This window comes from Bombus fervidus, chromosome 17 (assembly GCF_041682495.2).
Source record: "Bombus fervidus isolate BK054 chromosome 17, iyBomFerv1, whole genome shotgun sequence".
NCBI lineage: Eukaryota > Metazoa > Arthropoda > Insecta > Hymenoptera > Apidae > Bombus > Bombus fervidus.
Window position 1 is genome coordinate 3819146 of NC_091533.1, and position 16750 is coordinate 3835895.

General features: G+C 31.7%; 3 protein-coding genes across 8 annotated transcripts; 1 reads left to right on the forward strand and 2 right to left on the reverse strand.

Annotated features, from left to right (window-relative positions):
* Nucleotides 1–9: 9 nt before the first annotated feature.
* Nucleotides 10–2086, reverse strand: LOC139996094 (peptidyl-prolyl cis-trans isomerase sig-7). Its single transcript, XM_072020175.1, has 4 exons — nucleotides 1888–2086; nucleotides 1281–1771; nucleotides 964–1205; nucleotides 10–878 (listed from the first exon to the last, which is right to left on the reverse strand). The coding sequence occupies exons 1-4, from the start codon at nucleotides 1955–1957 to the stop codon at nucleotides 170–172; spliced, it is 1512 nt and encodes a 503-aa protein (XP_071876276.1). The 5' UTR covers nucleotides 1958–2086; the 3' UTR covers nucleotides 10–169.
* A 232-nt stretch (nucleotides 2087–2318) lies between these two features.
* LOC139996098 (mitochondrial coenzyme A diphosphatase NUDT8) lies at nucleotides 2319–3588 on the reverse strand. Its single transcript, XM_072020184.1, has 2 exons — nucleotides 3373–3588; nucleotides 2319–3020 (listed from the first exon to the last, which is right to left on the reverse strand). The coding sequence occupies exons 1-2, from the start codon at nucleotides 3415–3417 to the stop codon at nucleotides 2340–2342; spliced, it is 726 nt and encodes a 241-aa protein (XP_071876285.1). The 5' UTR covers nucleotides 3418–3588; the 3' UTR covers nucleotides 2319–2339.
* A 1614-nt stretch (nucleotides 3589–5202) lies between these two features.
* Nucleotides 5203–16725, forward strand: Npc1a (Niemann-Pick type C-1a). 6 transcript variants are annotated; one of them, XM_072020013.1, is made up of 20 exons: nucleotides 5203–5567; nucleotides 6512–6863; nucleotides 6949–7241; nucleotides 7464–7656; nucleotides 8363–8494; nucleotides 9314–9436; nucleotides 9518–9735; nucleotides 9815–10119; nucleotides 10202–10399; nucleotides 10476–10677; nucleotides 10772–11069; nucleotides 11154–11281; nucleotides 11360–11617; nucleotides 11696–11859; nucleotides 11937–12049; nucleotides 12124–12713; nucleotides 12786–12974; nucleotides 13069–13156; nucleotides 13541–13632; nucleotides 14505–14567. In XM_072020013.1, the coding sequence occupies exons 1-20, from the start codon at nucleotides 5454–5456 to the stop codon at nucleotides 14508–14510; spliced, it is 4056 nt and encodes a 1351-aa protein (XP_071876114.1). In that variant the 5' UTR covers nucleotides 5203–5453; the 3' UTR covers nucleotides 14511–14567. The 6 variants fall into 6 exon arrangements, with proteins under 6 accessions (XP_071876114.1, XP_071876111.1, XP_071876113.1 ...); XM_072020011.1 differs by having other exon boundaries at nucleotides 5204–5567; nucleotides 13541–13707; XM_072020010.1 differs by lacking the exon at nucleotides 13541–13632 and having other exon boundaries at nucleotides 14505–16725.
* The last annotated feature ends 25 nt before the right edge of the window (nucleotides 16726–16750 follow it).

Sequence of the window (16750 nt, forward strand, 5' to 3'; positions counted from 1 at the left end):
TAATTGGAAGAATTAAATAATGATTTTTATTCGCATAAAAAGTGGAAGTTTACAGTTCAATTTTACAAAATAGATATTCACAATTATATCGCGTATCGTGTATTGCATATGTATTTTACGTGCGTAAAACTTGTAGTACTATGGATAAATATCACAAATATTTTTTATATCATCTCCTTTTTTGCTTGTGTTTTTCTGATTTTTCATACCTCTCGGCAGATCGATTTTTGGTGCGCTTTTTTTTGTAGCTCGAATGTCCGTCTTTATGTTTCTCGTATCTTAAATCCTCGTTACTAGAACCAGAATTCCCCCTATCCCATTTTTTTTTCTCACCGTCAGATTTCTTTTTTTGTTTGTGCTCTCTATAACTTTCCCTTTTGCTTCTGTCTCGGCTTCTATCTCTGCTTTTATCTCTACTCCTCCTTTTGCTTTCTTTCCTCCGTCTAGAGTCGTATTCGTATCTTTCGCGCGAACTATCACGATGCCTTTGTACCTTATACTTTTCCTTCTCTATATATTTATCCTTGTTATAAGTGTGTTCTACCCTGGCTTTATCGACGTCCTTTATACGCTCATATTTTCTGTGTTCTGTTTCTTTGCTCCTAGTTTCATCTCTCTGCTTATGCTTCGAAATGACTTTTTCTAAATTCTTATTTCCAACCTCATCAGCTTCATCGTCAAAATATTGTACGCCTTTACCCTTGCCTTTCCATCTCATTTTGGCTACCGATTGCGAAAAATCAACGTGTATACGACGATCGTCGATCAATACATTGTCCATTTTAAAGTACGCTTCTTCGCAACTTTTACGATCAGCGAATTCGATGAACGCATATTGCAATGAATCTCCAGTTTGCCGATCTCTAATAACTTCGCAACTGAAAAAAGGAAAGAGAAAAACAATTTGATCAATATACCAAACGTAATAGGTGTCTATCAGCAAGATTGCTAAACCATCTATACCCAATAATTTTTCCAAATCTGCTGAAAATAATTTCGAGATCGTCATCGGTCGTAACAGGATTTAGTTTACAGACAAACAGAACATTTTCAGGTGGAGCCATTTCCGCATCTGGAATATCACCCACAATTTCCAATATTGTTGCTCTTGCTTTAGCTTCCTTCTCTTTCTGCATTTCTGTGATCTCTTCAGCCGTCATACCAGCTGTATCATCTATCACTTCGTCAGCTCCGATCCTATCGCTCTACAAATATATTTACTTACTATGACAAAGAAAATCTTGCAAATTTTAAAAACATAAAACAAAAAGATATTATACCATTAAAACTTCTTTGGAGGGTGGTGGACTTCGATCGGGTATGATAAAACCTTTTGGATCTTCGAAAGGATCTTCCAAAATAACGGTGTGAGAGATACGTATATCCTGGTAAGGTCTGTGATCCCCATCACAGATAGTTTCATTGAACTTGAGAATAATTTCTAGACCTTCTGTAATTTCACCAAATACACAATGTTCTCCATCCAATGATTGAAGTTCAGGTGCAAGAGTAACAAAAAACTGAGATCCAAGCATGTTGCTGCCACAATTAACCATAGACAATAAACCACTTCTATCGTGCTTTATTTTTGGCATCTGCTCTGCTTCATAATATCTTGCTTTTTCACCTAACACTATTCCATAGACACTTTCTCCACCTTTCCCAGTACTGGTGGGATCTCCGGTTTGAGCAATAAAATTGCTTTGAACAGAATGGAATAAGTTCCAGTTGTAATATTTTAATTTGCATAATTTCAAAAAATTTCGACATGCTGCAAAATATTATCCATATTAATAAATACTGTTATCAACAACCAAATTTCTTTCATTGAAAATTCCAATAGATAATAACAAGAAAACATAACCTCCATTTTTGTTTTACACTTACTTTGTGGACGTTCTTCAGTATATAAATCAACAGTAAAATCTCCTATAGTAGTTTCTACTACAACCGCCATGCTTTCACGGTTTCCTTATTTAGAGGCTAATTTCATTTCTACTTATTATATTCATAGCATCTCAATATCTCATAATATTCTTACATACATCTCCATACGATATCAGACGATATACTTATATATAAATGACGCTCGTAACAGAACATACGGATTCATCCTGTGACCAGTGACATCTACATATGTACTACTGAGCTAAATATGTATATGTAATTATATACATATGATTTACAATGCTTCCTCTTAAATTACAAATATGTATGCATTTTTCAAACGTATTTCACATAATGAAATAAAAAAAAAAATATATATATATATATACACATGTAAATAAGGGATGAAATACAAATTATATACAATACAATTTCACGATTAACAAATATTTTTATCTATTTTTTTCTAGTAACATTGGCCGTGAACAAACAAGTTTGTGCTTATAGGCATCAGGCACGAGAGCATTTAAGGCTATATGGGTTATTGCTGCGGTGAAACCCCAAACACGGTGTTTCCCTCCTAAATAAACCGGTAAAGTGTAGTTTTCACGGAACTGAGTAAATCGACACACTGAAAGATCGCAGAGATTTTTTAAGCTGAGAAAAAAAGCTTCTTCTACTTCGTTTACATTAATTTGAAGCTTTTCTGGATCAATTTCTCCGATATAGCCGAAAACTGGCAACACCATGACATTCTTTTTATTGATCATGTTACCGGAGACCCAAACGTCGATTTTCTCCCTTGGAATTTTAAGTTCTTCCCATGTTTCACGTAATGCAGTTTCTTCCAGGCTACGATCCTCTTTGTCGTACATTCCACCGGGAAATGAGACTTGTCCACGATTCGAAGTTAATTTGGTTGATCTTAAGGTATACAAGAAACCAAGTTCTCCTTTGTGCATGCATAATGGCATTAAAACAGCGGCCTGAGGAATCGCATTACCATCTACCTGTGGTACTCTACTGGCCTTGAACTTCTCGATAAAAGATTTCCGATTTTTCTCACTAAGCACAACTTCTGGTTTTAAATATTCCAGCCTGATCGCATTTAAGCCTTGTTGGGTTTCCGTCGACTTTTTTGTAAAGAAGAAACATTTTTTTAGTGCGATATTACGATGACAATCAATGGTATCGAAGCGCGGACATTTTAATCGTTTTCGTACATGACATGCTAAAAAAGGCTGATTAAACATATCTCTGAAATGTTAGTAATTCAACAGCAGTGACATTTATTTTCGAATGCTAAAAATAAAGCCAAAGAAACGAATAAAAAATTTCATATATTCAATGTTAATACATTTTGCTTTCGCCACCATTATTTGGAAATAAATGAACGAATATTCGCGAAAGAAACGCCATCTGGTATACAAAGAACGAGGCAAGGGAATATATGACGACATTTTCACATGAAAGAAAAATACTTACAAAACAACGCTGTAAACAGCGTAAAGAAAGGGAATAGAGTTTCATTGATGCAAGTTATATCCCAGGAATACTTTCTACGTTACGTATGATGAGAGATCAGAAATTGTGAGAAAGAAATACGGTCTACCTAAAACGTATCTAGCCTCGATGCTCAATTTATCAAGAATCTCTTGCAACATGCCTATCATCACGATGATTTTATGCACAGCTACTAGATGTCCGATCAATCGGGTTTAAATGATCTCTTTTTTAAATACGGTAATCGATGTATCAATCATATGTAATGTTAGTCTCCTAACTCGTGTTTATATCATCTTATCTTATTTTTGTACATTTTGTTGTTATTATTACGTATTCTACTTTAAACATTTCATACACTTACTAATCGAAGGATGTCTTCTGTAATAATTAATAAACAAATTTTTAATCGCTTGCAAAGCCCATCATTCTTAAGTATTTAATGGCAATTAAAATATTTACTGAATCATGCATATATATGTGTTTTTTACTCGTCATTTAATTCTCATTAAATTTCTTAAAATCACAGAAAACAGGAAGAACCTAAATATTACCTTTCACAATTGATATGATATTATCTATTACGAAAGACCGATGCAAAGAATGATGCTGAACGTCCGGTTGCTGTCCAAATTAACGTTTCCCTGAATATATATAAATACATGGCTAAGGAACAGTCTATTATTTGTCACGAAATGCATATCATCTGGATTCGAAAATCTCGAAGATGTTCTTTTACAGTATATTGCAGTATAGGTTCTAATTCAATTTTTAGTGGATAGTTTACCAATTATTGTCAATTTTCAAAATGTAAAATCAATTTATCATATATTATTCCAATCATGTTAATATGAACATTTGATTTTTAGGCTTCAACTTTCACAATACATTGCGAATGCATTGTGCATATTAATTTATTATTTAACCGTGACCTAGATCACTACGTACAAACAATATGCAAACTGAATCTTGAAAGCATTTCTCGTTTCTACGAAAATTCTAATGTTCTTACGTTTCGAGATTTTTATCTTGTTGCGACGAATAAATCCATAGTAACGATTGAAAAAGTCTTTGCCCCAAGGCTAGAATACATTCGAATTGATTTTAGGTGATAATACGTCGAAATACGAGCAAGCGATGCATTATAAATCGATTTATGAGGAATGGTAAACTTCTAGAAGAAATTCCGATATTTCATTTCAGCTCTACAACAATTACGCAACAAATAGATGTGTTATAATATTACATATGTATATTGATACAAAATTTAATTAAAGTACGAACAATGATAGCAGATAGTAATAATGGTAATAACAAGTGGTACAATGTTTTCCAATTTGTTAATTATAGTATTGAAAAATGTGAAGATCAGTCGATTTTAATGTTCATAAACTACTGTTACGTGAATTACTAATAGCCGGAATTAATTTATATTAATTTATACATAATATCTATGCATATCACTGATAATTTGTAGTGAAATTAGATAACGTACATTCAGGTGTTAAACATTTTATACTATATAGAGTTTGAGGAAATGACATTTACTGATTAACGATTATATATAGTTATTAATCAGAGGTCACTTAATTATGATCTTTATTCGTGACTATAGTTATGACCTTTCTCTATCAATAAGTTCAGGGATCAAAAAATAAGTCGCTTAGTTTTCTATATTTCGTATGATTTTGCAGTTTAAGAATATGTATCGTATTTCGAGTAAACATTCCTGAGAAATTGAAGCGGGAGCCGAACAACACCGAGAATAGCCGAACGGCCCTGGATCATTCGATGCTTTTAGGATTGTGATTACCAATGTCGCCATCATGCTGCGTCTTTGCGTGCTGCGTGCCATTGGTAGAGCGCAGTTCTAGTTGCGTCGTTCGTTCAGTGAAACGTGATCGTTCGCCGCCTATGTATCTTTGTAGACTGTTTCCGACAGCAACATAAAATGTATAAATATGAGTAATACAGGGAATGAGCAATCGTAACAAAACTACGTGTTGATGTTAAAATACAAATTAAAGTAATTGTTCGATATCGGCTGTGTTCGTAAACGAGTTATGTATTGGTTTTATATGTTTTACCGAGGCCACCGTCGAACTTTGACAGACGCTAGCATGTCACGTCTAAACGTGATAATCTTTGTGCTAGGTGCTTGGAATGTTATTAACGCAGTAAGTTAATTAATTATTCACAAATTTACGATGTTACGAGTATCGTACAAATAATTCATCGTCTATACCACACCCTGGTGTCGTAAAACATCTCGCATTCGTGACGTCATCTCAGCCTATCCTCGTGAAAATTTACCGTTGATATCGTCGCTGCGGCTGTTGCATTTGTCCAAAGAAGTCCATTAAATTTAATTATACCTTTGCCTTGTGCGTTAAGGGGACATTAACTGATGTCACTTGATCTTTATTTGCCCTGATGAGATCAATGCAGATCTTTTTAACTGCTCTTATTGAAATCAATGTTCCTGTTTAAAAGAATTCGCAAAATTTTCTTTCGAGATTAATGTCATACTTTCTGTTTACATAAACTTTTTACAAAATGTTTGTATACTTCGAAAAAGGTTATTTAGGACCTCAAATTGTATAAATATATTTTATGATAAAAAATAATTTCTTGAAAAATGAATCATGAGTTGAGACGGTGTAATAGTTTATTTTTGTTATCATTTGTTACAATAAAAGATATGATAAGTAAATAAGAAATGATGATTTGTAAATGCAAGAGAGTAGATAAACAGATACTTTATTTCTTTAACAATGTAATGTAATTACAGGATGTTTAATTTATAACATATAATAACTTCATAATTGATGTTAGTCCTATCTCTTATCAAATGATTGCACTATGAAAGAATTTCAATGTCTTTATACATGATCTCATATTGCTCTCATGGCAGTGATTCATTACTTATTAATATTGTATAGTTGACGCAATAATTTAAATTCAATAAAAATTAGATTGAATTGAAAAATTTAAATAATTTAAATTGATATGTCTTTGATCAATATTTTTGCTTTATATTGCTATAAATTAGAAATACATTTTGAAGCAATATTTAAAATGTATTTTGTTAAAAGATAAGTTGTTTAATATTTGTCAACAGGTATCTGCAACACAAGATGGTCAATGTATTTGGTATGGAGAATGTTATACAGACATATATATGCACAAAAAGAATTGCCCTTATACAGGACCAGCTAAGTTATTGGATAATGAAGGTCAAAAACTGTTGGCTAAAAATTGTCCTCATTTAATGATTGATTCTGGAAATGGGATTAATACCTGCTGCGATACAAATCAGTTAAAAACAATGGATCAAAATATTAAGCTAGCATCTAATTTTTTAAACAGATGTCCTAGCTGTTTGGATAATTTAGTAAAGCATTTCTGTGAATTTACTTGTAGCACAGTACAAAGCAAGTTTATCAACGTTACAGAAATACAAACAGAGAAAGGTAATTTGATTATTTAACAATGTTTCTGTAAATATAAAGTCACTGTAATATGTATTAAATAATAATATATAAATTTTGTTTTTAGAAGTAAAATATGTCAATGGTATAGATTTATATATAACAAATAAGTATTTGGAAGGTACATTTAATTCCTGTAACAAAGTATCAGTACCTAGCACTGGACAATTAGCAATGGATTTAATGTGTGGCATATGGGGAGCTAGTAGATGTACCACATTAAAATGGTTCCATTATATGGGTGATGCAGCAAACAATCAATATGTACCATTTCAAATTACATATAAAAATACTGATGAACCTGTAGGTTCATTTATTCCTGTAGATCCTAAAATTACTCCTTGCAATAAAGCATTAAATGTAAGTATTTGTAAGAGTTAATTAGCTATAAATAAATTAAGCTTAATTGGTTTTCATATACTATATCTATATGATATATGATGTATACTATACATATACATATTAATTAAATTATGGAGTTAGTATAAATCAAGCTACAAACATGAATATTTTTTAGAGAATTTGTAATTTGACCTTTTCTCTGAATTAACGAAATTTATTGAATATGTTCTATATATGTAGAAAAATACTCCAGCATGCAGTTGTGTAGACTGCGAAGCCAGTTGCCCAGTACCACCATCACCACCTCCCTTGCCAACACCTTTCACCATTTTTGGCTACGATGGCTATGCTGTAATGATGATCATTACTTTTGTGTGTGGTTCAGCTCTTTTCATCTTATCCATTGTATGCTTCAATAATAGAAAACAAATTGGTAAGGAACTTCATTTATTGTTTAAAGATATTTATTCAGAAAGAAACATCTCATTTTTTGTATATTTGTGAAGGAAATTGCTAAATTTATTGTATTATGGAAATTGCAGTGTGAAATGCATCTTTTATCCCTCAAACTCTGTACCATATTTTATTCAATAATAGTTTACACAGTACTGTTTTTACCTTGCATTAGTGACTAATTTTGTATGTAATTATCACTTACATTATTTTAAAGAGAACAAGTACACTTCAGTTCAAATTATCTTAATATTTAATCCATATCATTGACCTCTCTTCCTTGATACAGGATTATTTTTATTGCTGTGTTTCTTCTGTATTATCTTATTCTTTGGTTGTGGTTTAAGAATTTATTTTATAAATTTTGCACTATGCTTGGTTTGATGAACATTTGTTCTTTATTTTTTCCCTCGATTAATAATTTATAATTATGGAGGAGCATATATATATATATATATATGACAATTAAAACAATATTAAAAATAACATCAAAACATTTTGACAGTCATTATTTCATTGGCAAATGCTTATATTACAATGAACGGTAGAAATAAAAATATCAACTATTTTTATTATTCATTTCTCATGACAAATATAGTATCATGAATAAATAAGATAATTGTATGAAATTGAAAAGATTTGATTTAGAATCATCAGTTGTATGTATGGTGTGCGTATATGTATAGTTGCACGAGGTGAGGAAGTAGGAAGGCAGGTGGGTAGACGCCTAGCCGCAGGGTTACACCACCCAGGAGATGGTGCTCGTATTGCTCTCGCCGCAGACCAGGAAGACAGCCCACTTCAATCTAAACGTTCCAGTACGTTCCTATCAAGTGTATCTTCAATATGTGGACTTGTGCTTGATCCTTAATTTCTTTTTCATTACTGTATATCGTTTTGTTGTTATGGTATTATGCTTGGTTATCATCCCCATCATTTGTGCTTCGTCATTTTCCTGAGTAAAGAACTTTCCCTTTATTTCTTACTTGTGTATTGTTACTATGTATTGTCATCATTAAAGTACTTCCAAATTTCTCCATATTAATGTTTCTCAAAATGTATGCAGTATGTTATGGGAACATATCCTAAAATTAGCGAACAGAATAAGTAAATCAGTTTATTAAATACTTGTTATATCACTGTTGTAAACATTGCATAATATTTCGATTCAAAGTATATATGGTATTTACTAGGTACTTTTATACTTCCATAATTAATATTCATTTTATTAACATACGGAATAAGTTAAATTTAAAATGCTTTTATATTTTTACATTTATTTAATTTTATATTTTACACTTTTAATGTTCTACATTCTTTAATAGAAATATTCAAAACATTATGGTTGCCTGCAATATATTTGATATTTAAAATTTTAAGTTGCTGAATCGAACCAATTATTATTTGTTTTTTCTATGTTTATATTAATTATTTCTACTTTAAATTGTTTTAGTACAAAATTTATATGTTATTTCAATATTTTCGTTGCAACATTTTTATTCTGTACAACTGAATGAATAGTTTGCTTAATGTATCTGTTTACAGCACACTATTTACAATTTATTTCACTTACTGCAGCACTTTCTGGACATATACATTACAATATGCTCTTTTCCGTAACACAAAAACTTTTATAGGTGTGATATCTGCAGATGATTTGCCGAGCGGATTCGACGATGAAGAACAATCAACATTCATCGAAAGATTAGGTGCAGGCACTGACAAACTGTTAGCAGAATTCTTTTGTTGGTGGGGTACAGGTATGTGATTATTTCATTGCATAATGTTACAAAAGTATTATATTTCAATAACGGTCAGAAGTATTCAATTTCTTTCTTTAGCATGCGCGTCACGACCGTGGTTTGTCCTTTTTGTTGGTTTCTTATTTATCATTAGTTTGGGACATGGAATAAAATATATACATGTTACCACTGATCCAGTTGAATTATGGGCTGCTCCACAATCTCGATCACGAATTGAAAAAGAATATTTCGATCAACATTTTGAACCATTCTATAGAACTGAACAAATAATTATAACATCAATTGGTTTGCCGAACGTAAGTTTTGATCACTGGAAGAATAAAATTATTTTTTAGCAATATATAGAAGACGTAAAGCTATATCAATTATTTTTAGATTGTACATAATACATCCAATGGTCCAGTTATCTTTGGTCCTGTATTTAATGATACCTTTCTCAAAACTATCTACAAATTACAAGAAGAAATAAAGAAGATAATAACTCCAAATAATTATACCTTAGCAAACATATGTTTTGCTCCATTAACCAGTCCATTTACGGGACCACCAACAGTATCACAATGTGTCATTCAAAGTATTTGGGGATATTGGCAAGACAGTGTAGAAACTTTTGATTACACTACTGTAGATGATGATAATTTTACAGTAAATTATTTAGATCACTTCAGAGTTTGTTCGCAGTAAGCTAATTTGATTATAGAGCATCATACTAGTATTAAGATATATCTTTGCTAACAATTATTTATTATATTTGATCTTCAGAAACGCATATAATCCTGAATGTCTGGCACCTTATGGTGGTCCCGTGGAACCAGCAATCGCAGTTGGGGGATTTCTATCACCAGGTCAAGATCTCCAGAATCCTTCATATGAGAAAGCCACAGCAGTAATTTTATCTATACTAGTAAATAATTATCATAATAAATCCAAGTTACATCCAGCAATGGAATGGGAGATGAGGTGATTAAATCGCATAGAGTGAAAAAGAATATTTAAGTGTTTGTTCTTCATTATTTAAGTGATATTGTAATTTTAGTTACGTCAAATTTATGAAAAATTGGATAGCAACAAAGAAACCAGCATTTATGGATATTGCTTTTACTTCAGAACGTTCAATAGAGGATGAATTAAATCGTGAATCTCAATCAGATGTTTTAACTATTCTTGTCTCATATATTATTATGTTTGCATATATTGCGATTTCTCTTGGGCAGTTAAAAAATTGCAGTCGACTTTTGGTAAAAATGACAAAAGAAAAAAATTCAAAATCAGATATGGTATCACATATTTATTTTACTGATGTATATCTAACATTTACTTCTTTATTTTTAGATCGATTCTAAAATTACACTTGGCCTTGGTGGTGTACTTTTGGTATTGGCCTCTGTTGTTTGTTCTGTTGGTTTATTTGGTTTTGTTGGCATTCCGGCTACGCTGATTATTATTGAAGTCATACCATTCCTTGTCCTTGCTGTTGGAGTAGACAATATTTTCATACTTGTCCAAACACATCAAAGGGAAAGTCGTCGTCCTAATGAATCAATACCTGAACATATCGGTCGTATTCTCGGTCAAGTGGGACCAAGTATGTTGCTTACCAGTGTGTCGGAAAGTTGTTGTTTCTTCCTTGGTAAATATTGAAAAGATTCACATGTATTAAGTATGAACTAAGGAACGTCGAGTATAATATGCTGAAAATATTACGTTTCTTTAGGTGGATTATCTGATATGCCTGCCGTTAAAGCTTTTGCTCTATATGCCGGTATGGCATTATTGGTAGATTTTGTGCTACAAGTAACCTGTTTTGTTAGCTTATTAGCATTAGATACTGTTCGTCAAGCAGTATGTATTAATAAAATTGAATAGTACATATTCTGAAACAAAAGTTTGGTGTAACTGGCATTTTTATATATTTTTTAGAACAACAAACTTGATGTATGTTGTTTTATTCGTGGATCGAAGAAAGACGACGGGGAGGAAGTAGTAAACGGAATTTTGTATAAACTTTTCAAAGTTGTGTATGTTCCACTATTGTTGAAAAAATGGGTGCGTGCATTTGTTATGATAGTATTTTTTGGATGGATTTGTTCAAGCATTGCGGTTGTTCCGCACATTGAAATTGGTCTAGATCAGGAACTTTCTATGCCTGAAGACAGTTTTGTCTTGAAATATTTCAAAGTAAGTAATATAATATTTACAATGAAAAACACAAATACTTAAGAAATGGTTATAGCATTTTCTTCTTTTCTTTTCAAGTTTTTAAATAATTACTTATCTATTGGACCACCAATGTACTTTGTTGTAAAAGAAGGATTAAATTATTCTAACAAAGATATACAGAATCTTGTATGTGGCGGTCAATATTGTAATAACGATTCGGTATCGACTCAAATATTTATAGCATCAAAACAATCAAATAGGTAATTGTTACATTTATTGTATAAATTATATTGTATCGAATCATAAAACAGACTTATTAAAATAACTGTTTATTTAGGACATACATAGCAAAACCTGCATCATCGTGGCTAGATGATTATATCGACTGGTCTCAATTGTCGATGTGTTGCAAATATTTTGTTTCAAATGATTCTTTCTGTCCACATACAGGTATAAAATTGAATTTTCTTATAATATCTCACGATATTGAAAAGAGAACGAAAATATATATTTCATGTTTTCAGGATCTAGTAAATATTGCTCTTCGTGTAATATCACCTCAAATAATATTGGAAGACCTATACCAACGGACTTTGAACGATATGTATCATTTTTCTTGCAAGATAATCCCGATGAAATGTGCGCTAAAGCAGGTCATGCTGCTTATGGTCGCGGTGTTAATTATGTTACTGACCTTGAAACAGGTCTGTCGAAAGTCGGGGCGTCCTATTTTATGGCTTACCATACTATATTAAAAACATCTGCCGATTATTACGAATCGATGAGAGCTGCAAGAGCTATATCAGCAAATATAACAGAGACGATTAACAATTATTTAAGAAGTATCGGTGACAGTTCAACTGTTGACGTGTTTCCGTACAGCATATTTTATGTTTTTTACGAGCAGTACTTAACAATGTGGCCGGACACGTTATATAGTATAGGGATATCCTTAATTGCTATTTTTGTGGTAACTTTCCTTTTGATGGGTTTGGACATATTTTCCTCTGTTATTGTTGTAATTACCATTATGATGATTGTGGTCAATATTGGTGGTTTAATGTATTGGTGGCGCATAACATTAAACGCAGTATCCCTCGTTAACCTTGTTATGGTAAGTATATCGAGTTTCAGATTTTAAACATAGAATGTCATTGGGAAAGTAAACAATGTATTTTTTCTGCAGGCTGTTGGAATTGCCGTTGAATTTTGTAGTCATTTGGTACATTCCTTCTCAGTATCGGTAAAAACAACACGCGTTGAAAGGGTTGCTGATGCATTAACGAATATGGGAAGTTCAATTTTTAGCGGTATCACTCTTACGAAATTTGGTGGAATTATAGTACTCGGTTTTGCTAGGAGTCAAATCTTTAAGGTAGGTCTTAATAATTACGTTTATTTGCGTTGTCCTTATATATATTATTCCTGTTTTATAATAAAACTAAAGTAATTGTTGAAAAAATCTTCAGGTATTCTACTTCAGAATGTACCTGGGTATTGTATTGTTTGGGGCTGCACATGGTCTAATATTCCTGCCAGTATTATTAAGTTACATTGGTAAGATTGATTTATTAGTTATGGTTTTATTATCATATTCTCGCATTAAAATCAATTTTTCCATATAAATCAAACTAAATTCCTTAAAACACCAGTGCCACTTAACATAGTAAAAAATAAGTTTAATTTTCATATCCCTAGACATTAGGAAGTACAATCGACATACAAAAAGGTTGTGCTCTGCAGACAAAGTATATGGTCCCTTACATCTTTTTGCTTCACTATTAACATTTGTATATATTTGTTTTTGTTCGCATGCCAACTTTTGACATTTATCTTTAAGTATTGACGATCTTCTAGTAATTTCTATTCGAAAGAACTAAAAAAAAAAAAAGTACAGTATCAACTTAAGAGAGCTTTGGTCATGGCTTCTGGTGGTTCTAGGCACACCAATGAACAGAGAAAAGTTAGCAAATCACAAGAGAGCAATGCAAGGAAATCTGGACAACGTACAGGAGACTTCCTTGAATCATCGCGTAAGCAAACTCAATTCTCCTCCCACACCCACCACAAGCACACCTACGTTCAGAGTGCTTGAATATGAAAGATAGGTACGCAGGATACACATATATTTACACTTCCTTTCGTATCATTACAATATTTCTATCTTTGTTCGACTTGATATTCAACACAGCTTTATGCAACACCCGGCTTTATTTCAAAATTAGTCTATAAAAACAGTATTTATTTATGATTACATGAAACTAGTATTGTAAATATTTCTGACACATTGAATGGTATTTAGAGCACTTAACAGATACTGGAAAGTGCAAACACTATAAGCTTCTTTCTGAGATTTCTTTATTACGACGCAATCTGTGTATGTCGATGAGTGTGGGATGGGATATATATATATATATCTATCAATTTCTACGAAAGTATACTGCTTTGTTAATGTAATTTTCCTTTCATTGTTTCAATAACTATAAATTAGTTGCGAAATTCCTCTTTTCTATTTCATACGTTTCATGAATGCTCTTGTGGTATAATTGCCATTGCGTGTATTATAAAATCAAGTACATATCACAAATGCTATTGGTAATCTGATTTAATAACAAAAATATAATTGACGGTGGAAGTAGTTGTCAGCTTTTTGATCGTGTTAAGTTATTTTGCAACATCATTTAAAAGAGGGATATGGAAAGATGGAAAGATGTATTGCCACTGGTGAATAGATCTCATGTCTTCCTCCTTTTCAAACATATCATTATTTTTGTTCTCTTTTTCTATTAAATATTATTTGCATTATAATTTATTTGTTTAACATGCTTTTAGCCAGCTACGATATATAATGGATATCGGAGTAATAAAGACTCAAGTTATGTCTATTTTTTATTATTATTTGCAGGCGTGATGTCGCGCCGAGGGCGTAGAAAAGCCCACGAATGTGCCAGCAGGGCTAGAAACGAATCTAGGAGTCAAGTGTGTGGGCCTGACTCTCCTTTACTCCAAAATGACAACAATCAGTACCCAACCACTTCCTACGCCAGTGTGAACTCCATAGAGCAGTTACATCAAGTGACTTTTTAGCATTAATCGTTATCCGAATTAACTCATAAAACGACTTTTATACTTAGAGAGACTGAACATAATCTGTTTGTATAATACAGAATTATTTTTACTATATATGTATGATCAACAATTTTTTCTTTTTTTAAAGTTCAGTAGATTTGCGTCTGATGTTGAATGGTGATCGAGAATCATGTAATCGATGCGAACTATGAAGTTCACGTCTGGTATATTGCGTAACTAGGAAGAAAAATTTCGTATCTTGTTGTTACTATTAACATAATAAGATTGCGTTATATTTAAGATATTTAATTATAAAAGAACGTCTCATAATTTTACGTTATTCTATTTCTAAAGCTTTAAGATTTATGGGTATAATATCTAAAATGGTGCAATTGATCAAATCAATTGGAAGTGTCAAGAGATATTGTAATATGATTTTAATTAATCTTAATTTTATGTTTTCCGGTATCTTTTCAGTGAAAATGCGTAAATCCTGTGTTGCTTGGCAAACGGTAAATGTACCTGCATTTTTATCGTGCTTTATCTCTATTTGTGCATTTTGTCATTGTGAGGTAATATTAGTTTCCGATATAGGTGTCGTGTAATGCAGGTTTCGAATAAACCAAAATTCGACGGTAAGATTTGTATGTCATATCAAAAGGTTCAAGATAAACAGCGTATTTCTTTTAATGTCTTTTCCAATACTTTGCATAATATGACTCGAAATTTCATCTAAAAATATTAACCGTCCATAATTGAGATGAAATATCGAATATGTACAAATTTGAATTTTGTATTGTATAAATCTTTAGAGAATTATATATACATATATGTAAGCCGTAATTCTCAACGTAAGTAGATTTAGATTAACAGCTTAAAATTCGTGCGGCATCCATATCGGAGTACATTTTACCCTGATTTTCTTTCCATGATATACGTATAAACGATAGTACTCGTTGTTTCTTATATATGGTTGATATTAGTAACAGTTTCCAGAAATATTTTTTTAGTTTAAACCAAGCATCCGGAAACTATTTTTCGTATTCCCTTTATTTTTTCTTATAACCGATAGATATTTTAGACGAAGTTTTTTATTTGATTTTGTTTTGTTTGCAATCTTATTGGATATGGGTAATATTAAACAAATCACAGCAAATATCTAAGTACTGAAAGGAAAAGGCAATGAGAAATTATTATTTTTTACTATGCAATAGCCGCTTGGTTTTTGGTAGATTTCGTTCTTACAATTTGCCTAAATAATTCTAGGTAATTAAGACATTCGATAAACGGAAAAAAACAGGTAGTTAGCCTTATTACTAGAAGTTAAATGATATAGTCGTATTAGTGCTTAATTTCTTTCGCGTGCTTCATCGGTGTAAAGTGTCTCCTAAGAGTTGTACGTTTCTGCTCAATATCTGTAACAAATGTAAACAGTATTGTTTTTTCATATGAGAAGTTGAACATAGAAAAATGTTCGGATAGCTTGATTGCATCGAAACGATATCAATGTCCTTTATAAATGTGGATATTTCCTGTTGCGAGTTGAACTCGAACATGTTTTCTAAATTATTTGTATACGAATAACAATTTTTATACTGACAACAAAACAATACGTAATGCAATGTTGCAAAAAATCTCGTTAGTTAAATAATAGATGATTCGTTGACGATTGTTACGATATTATGCTATGTATATACACAGGTAAAACGATATTCTTTCATATAAATCTATGTTTGTAAATCCGGTTGAGTATTCCTTACACACCAAATTAGTATTCAAGCGGTTAAAGGCATGTCCTATATATATACATGGTTAACAAAAAAGAAGTACTATGACTGTTAAATAAAAGGTGCCATAATTTGGCAACAAGTACGTAAAATTATACTTGGGTTCATTCATATGTCAAAATGTCATAAACATATCATTGCAAAATCTTCAGTATTAAATTTTTGTGACGAGCAAGGCATGGCGATACTACCAAAGAGATGTCCGATCAACACGACGATACTGTGTTAACACGTAATATGAATAAAAAATTTTCTGTTTGTACGATACAAGCGTCTCGTGTATTCTTTATATAGA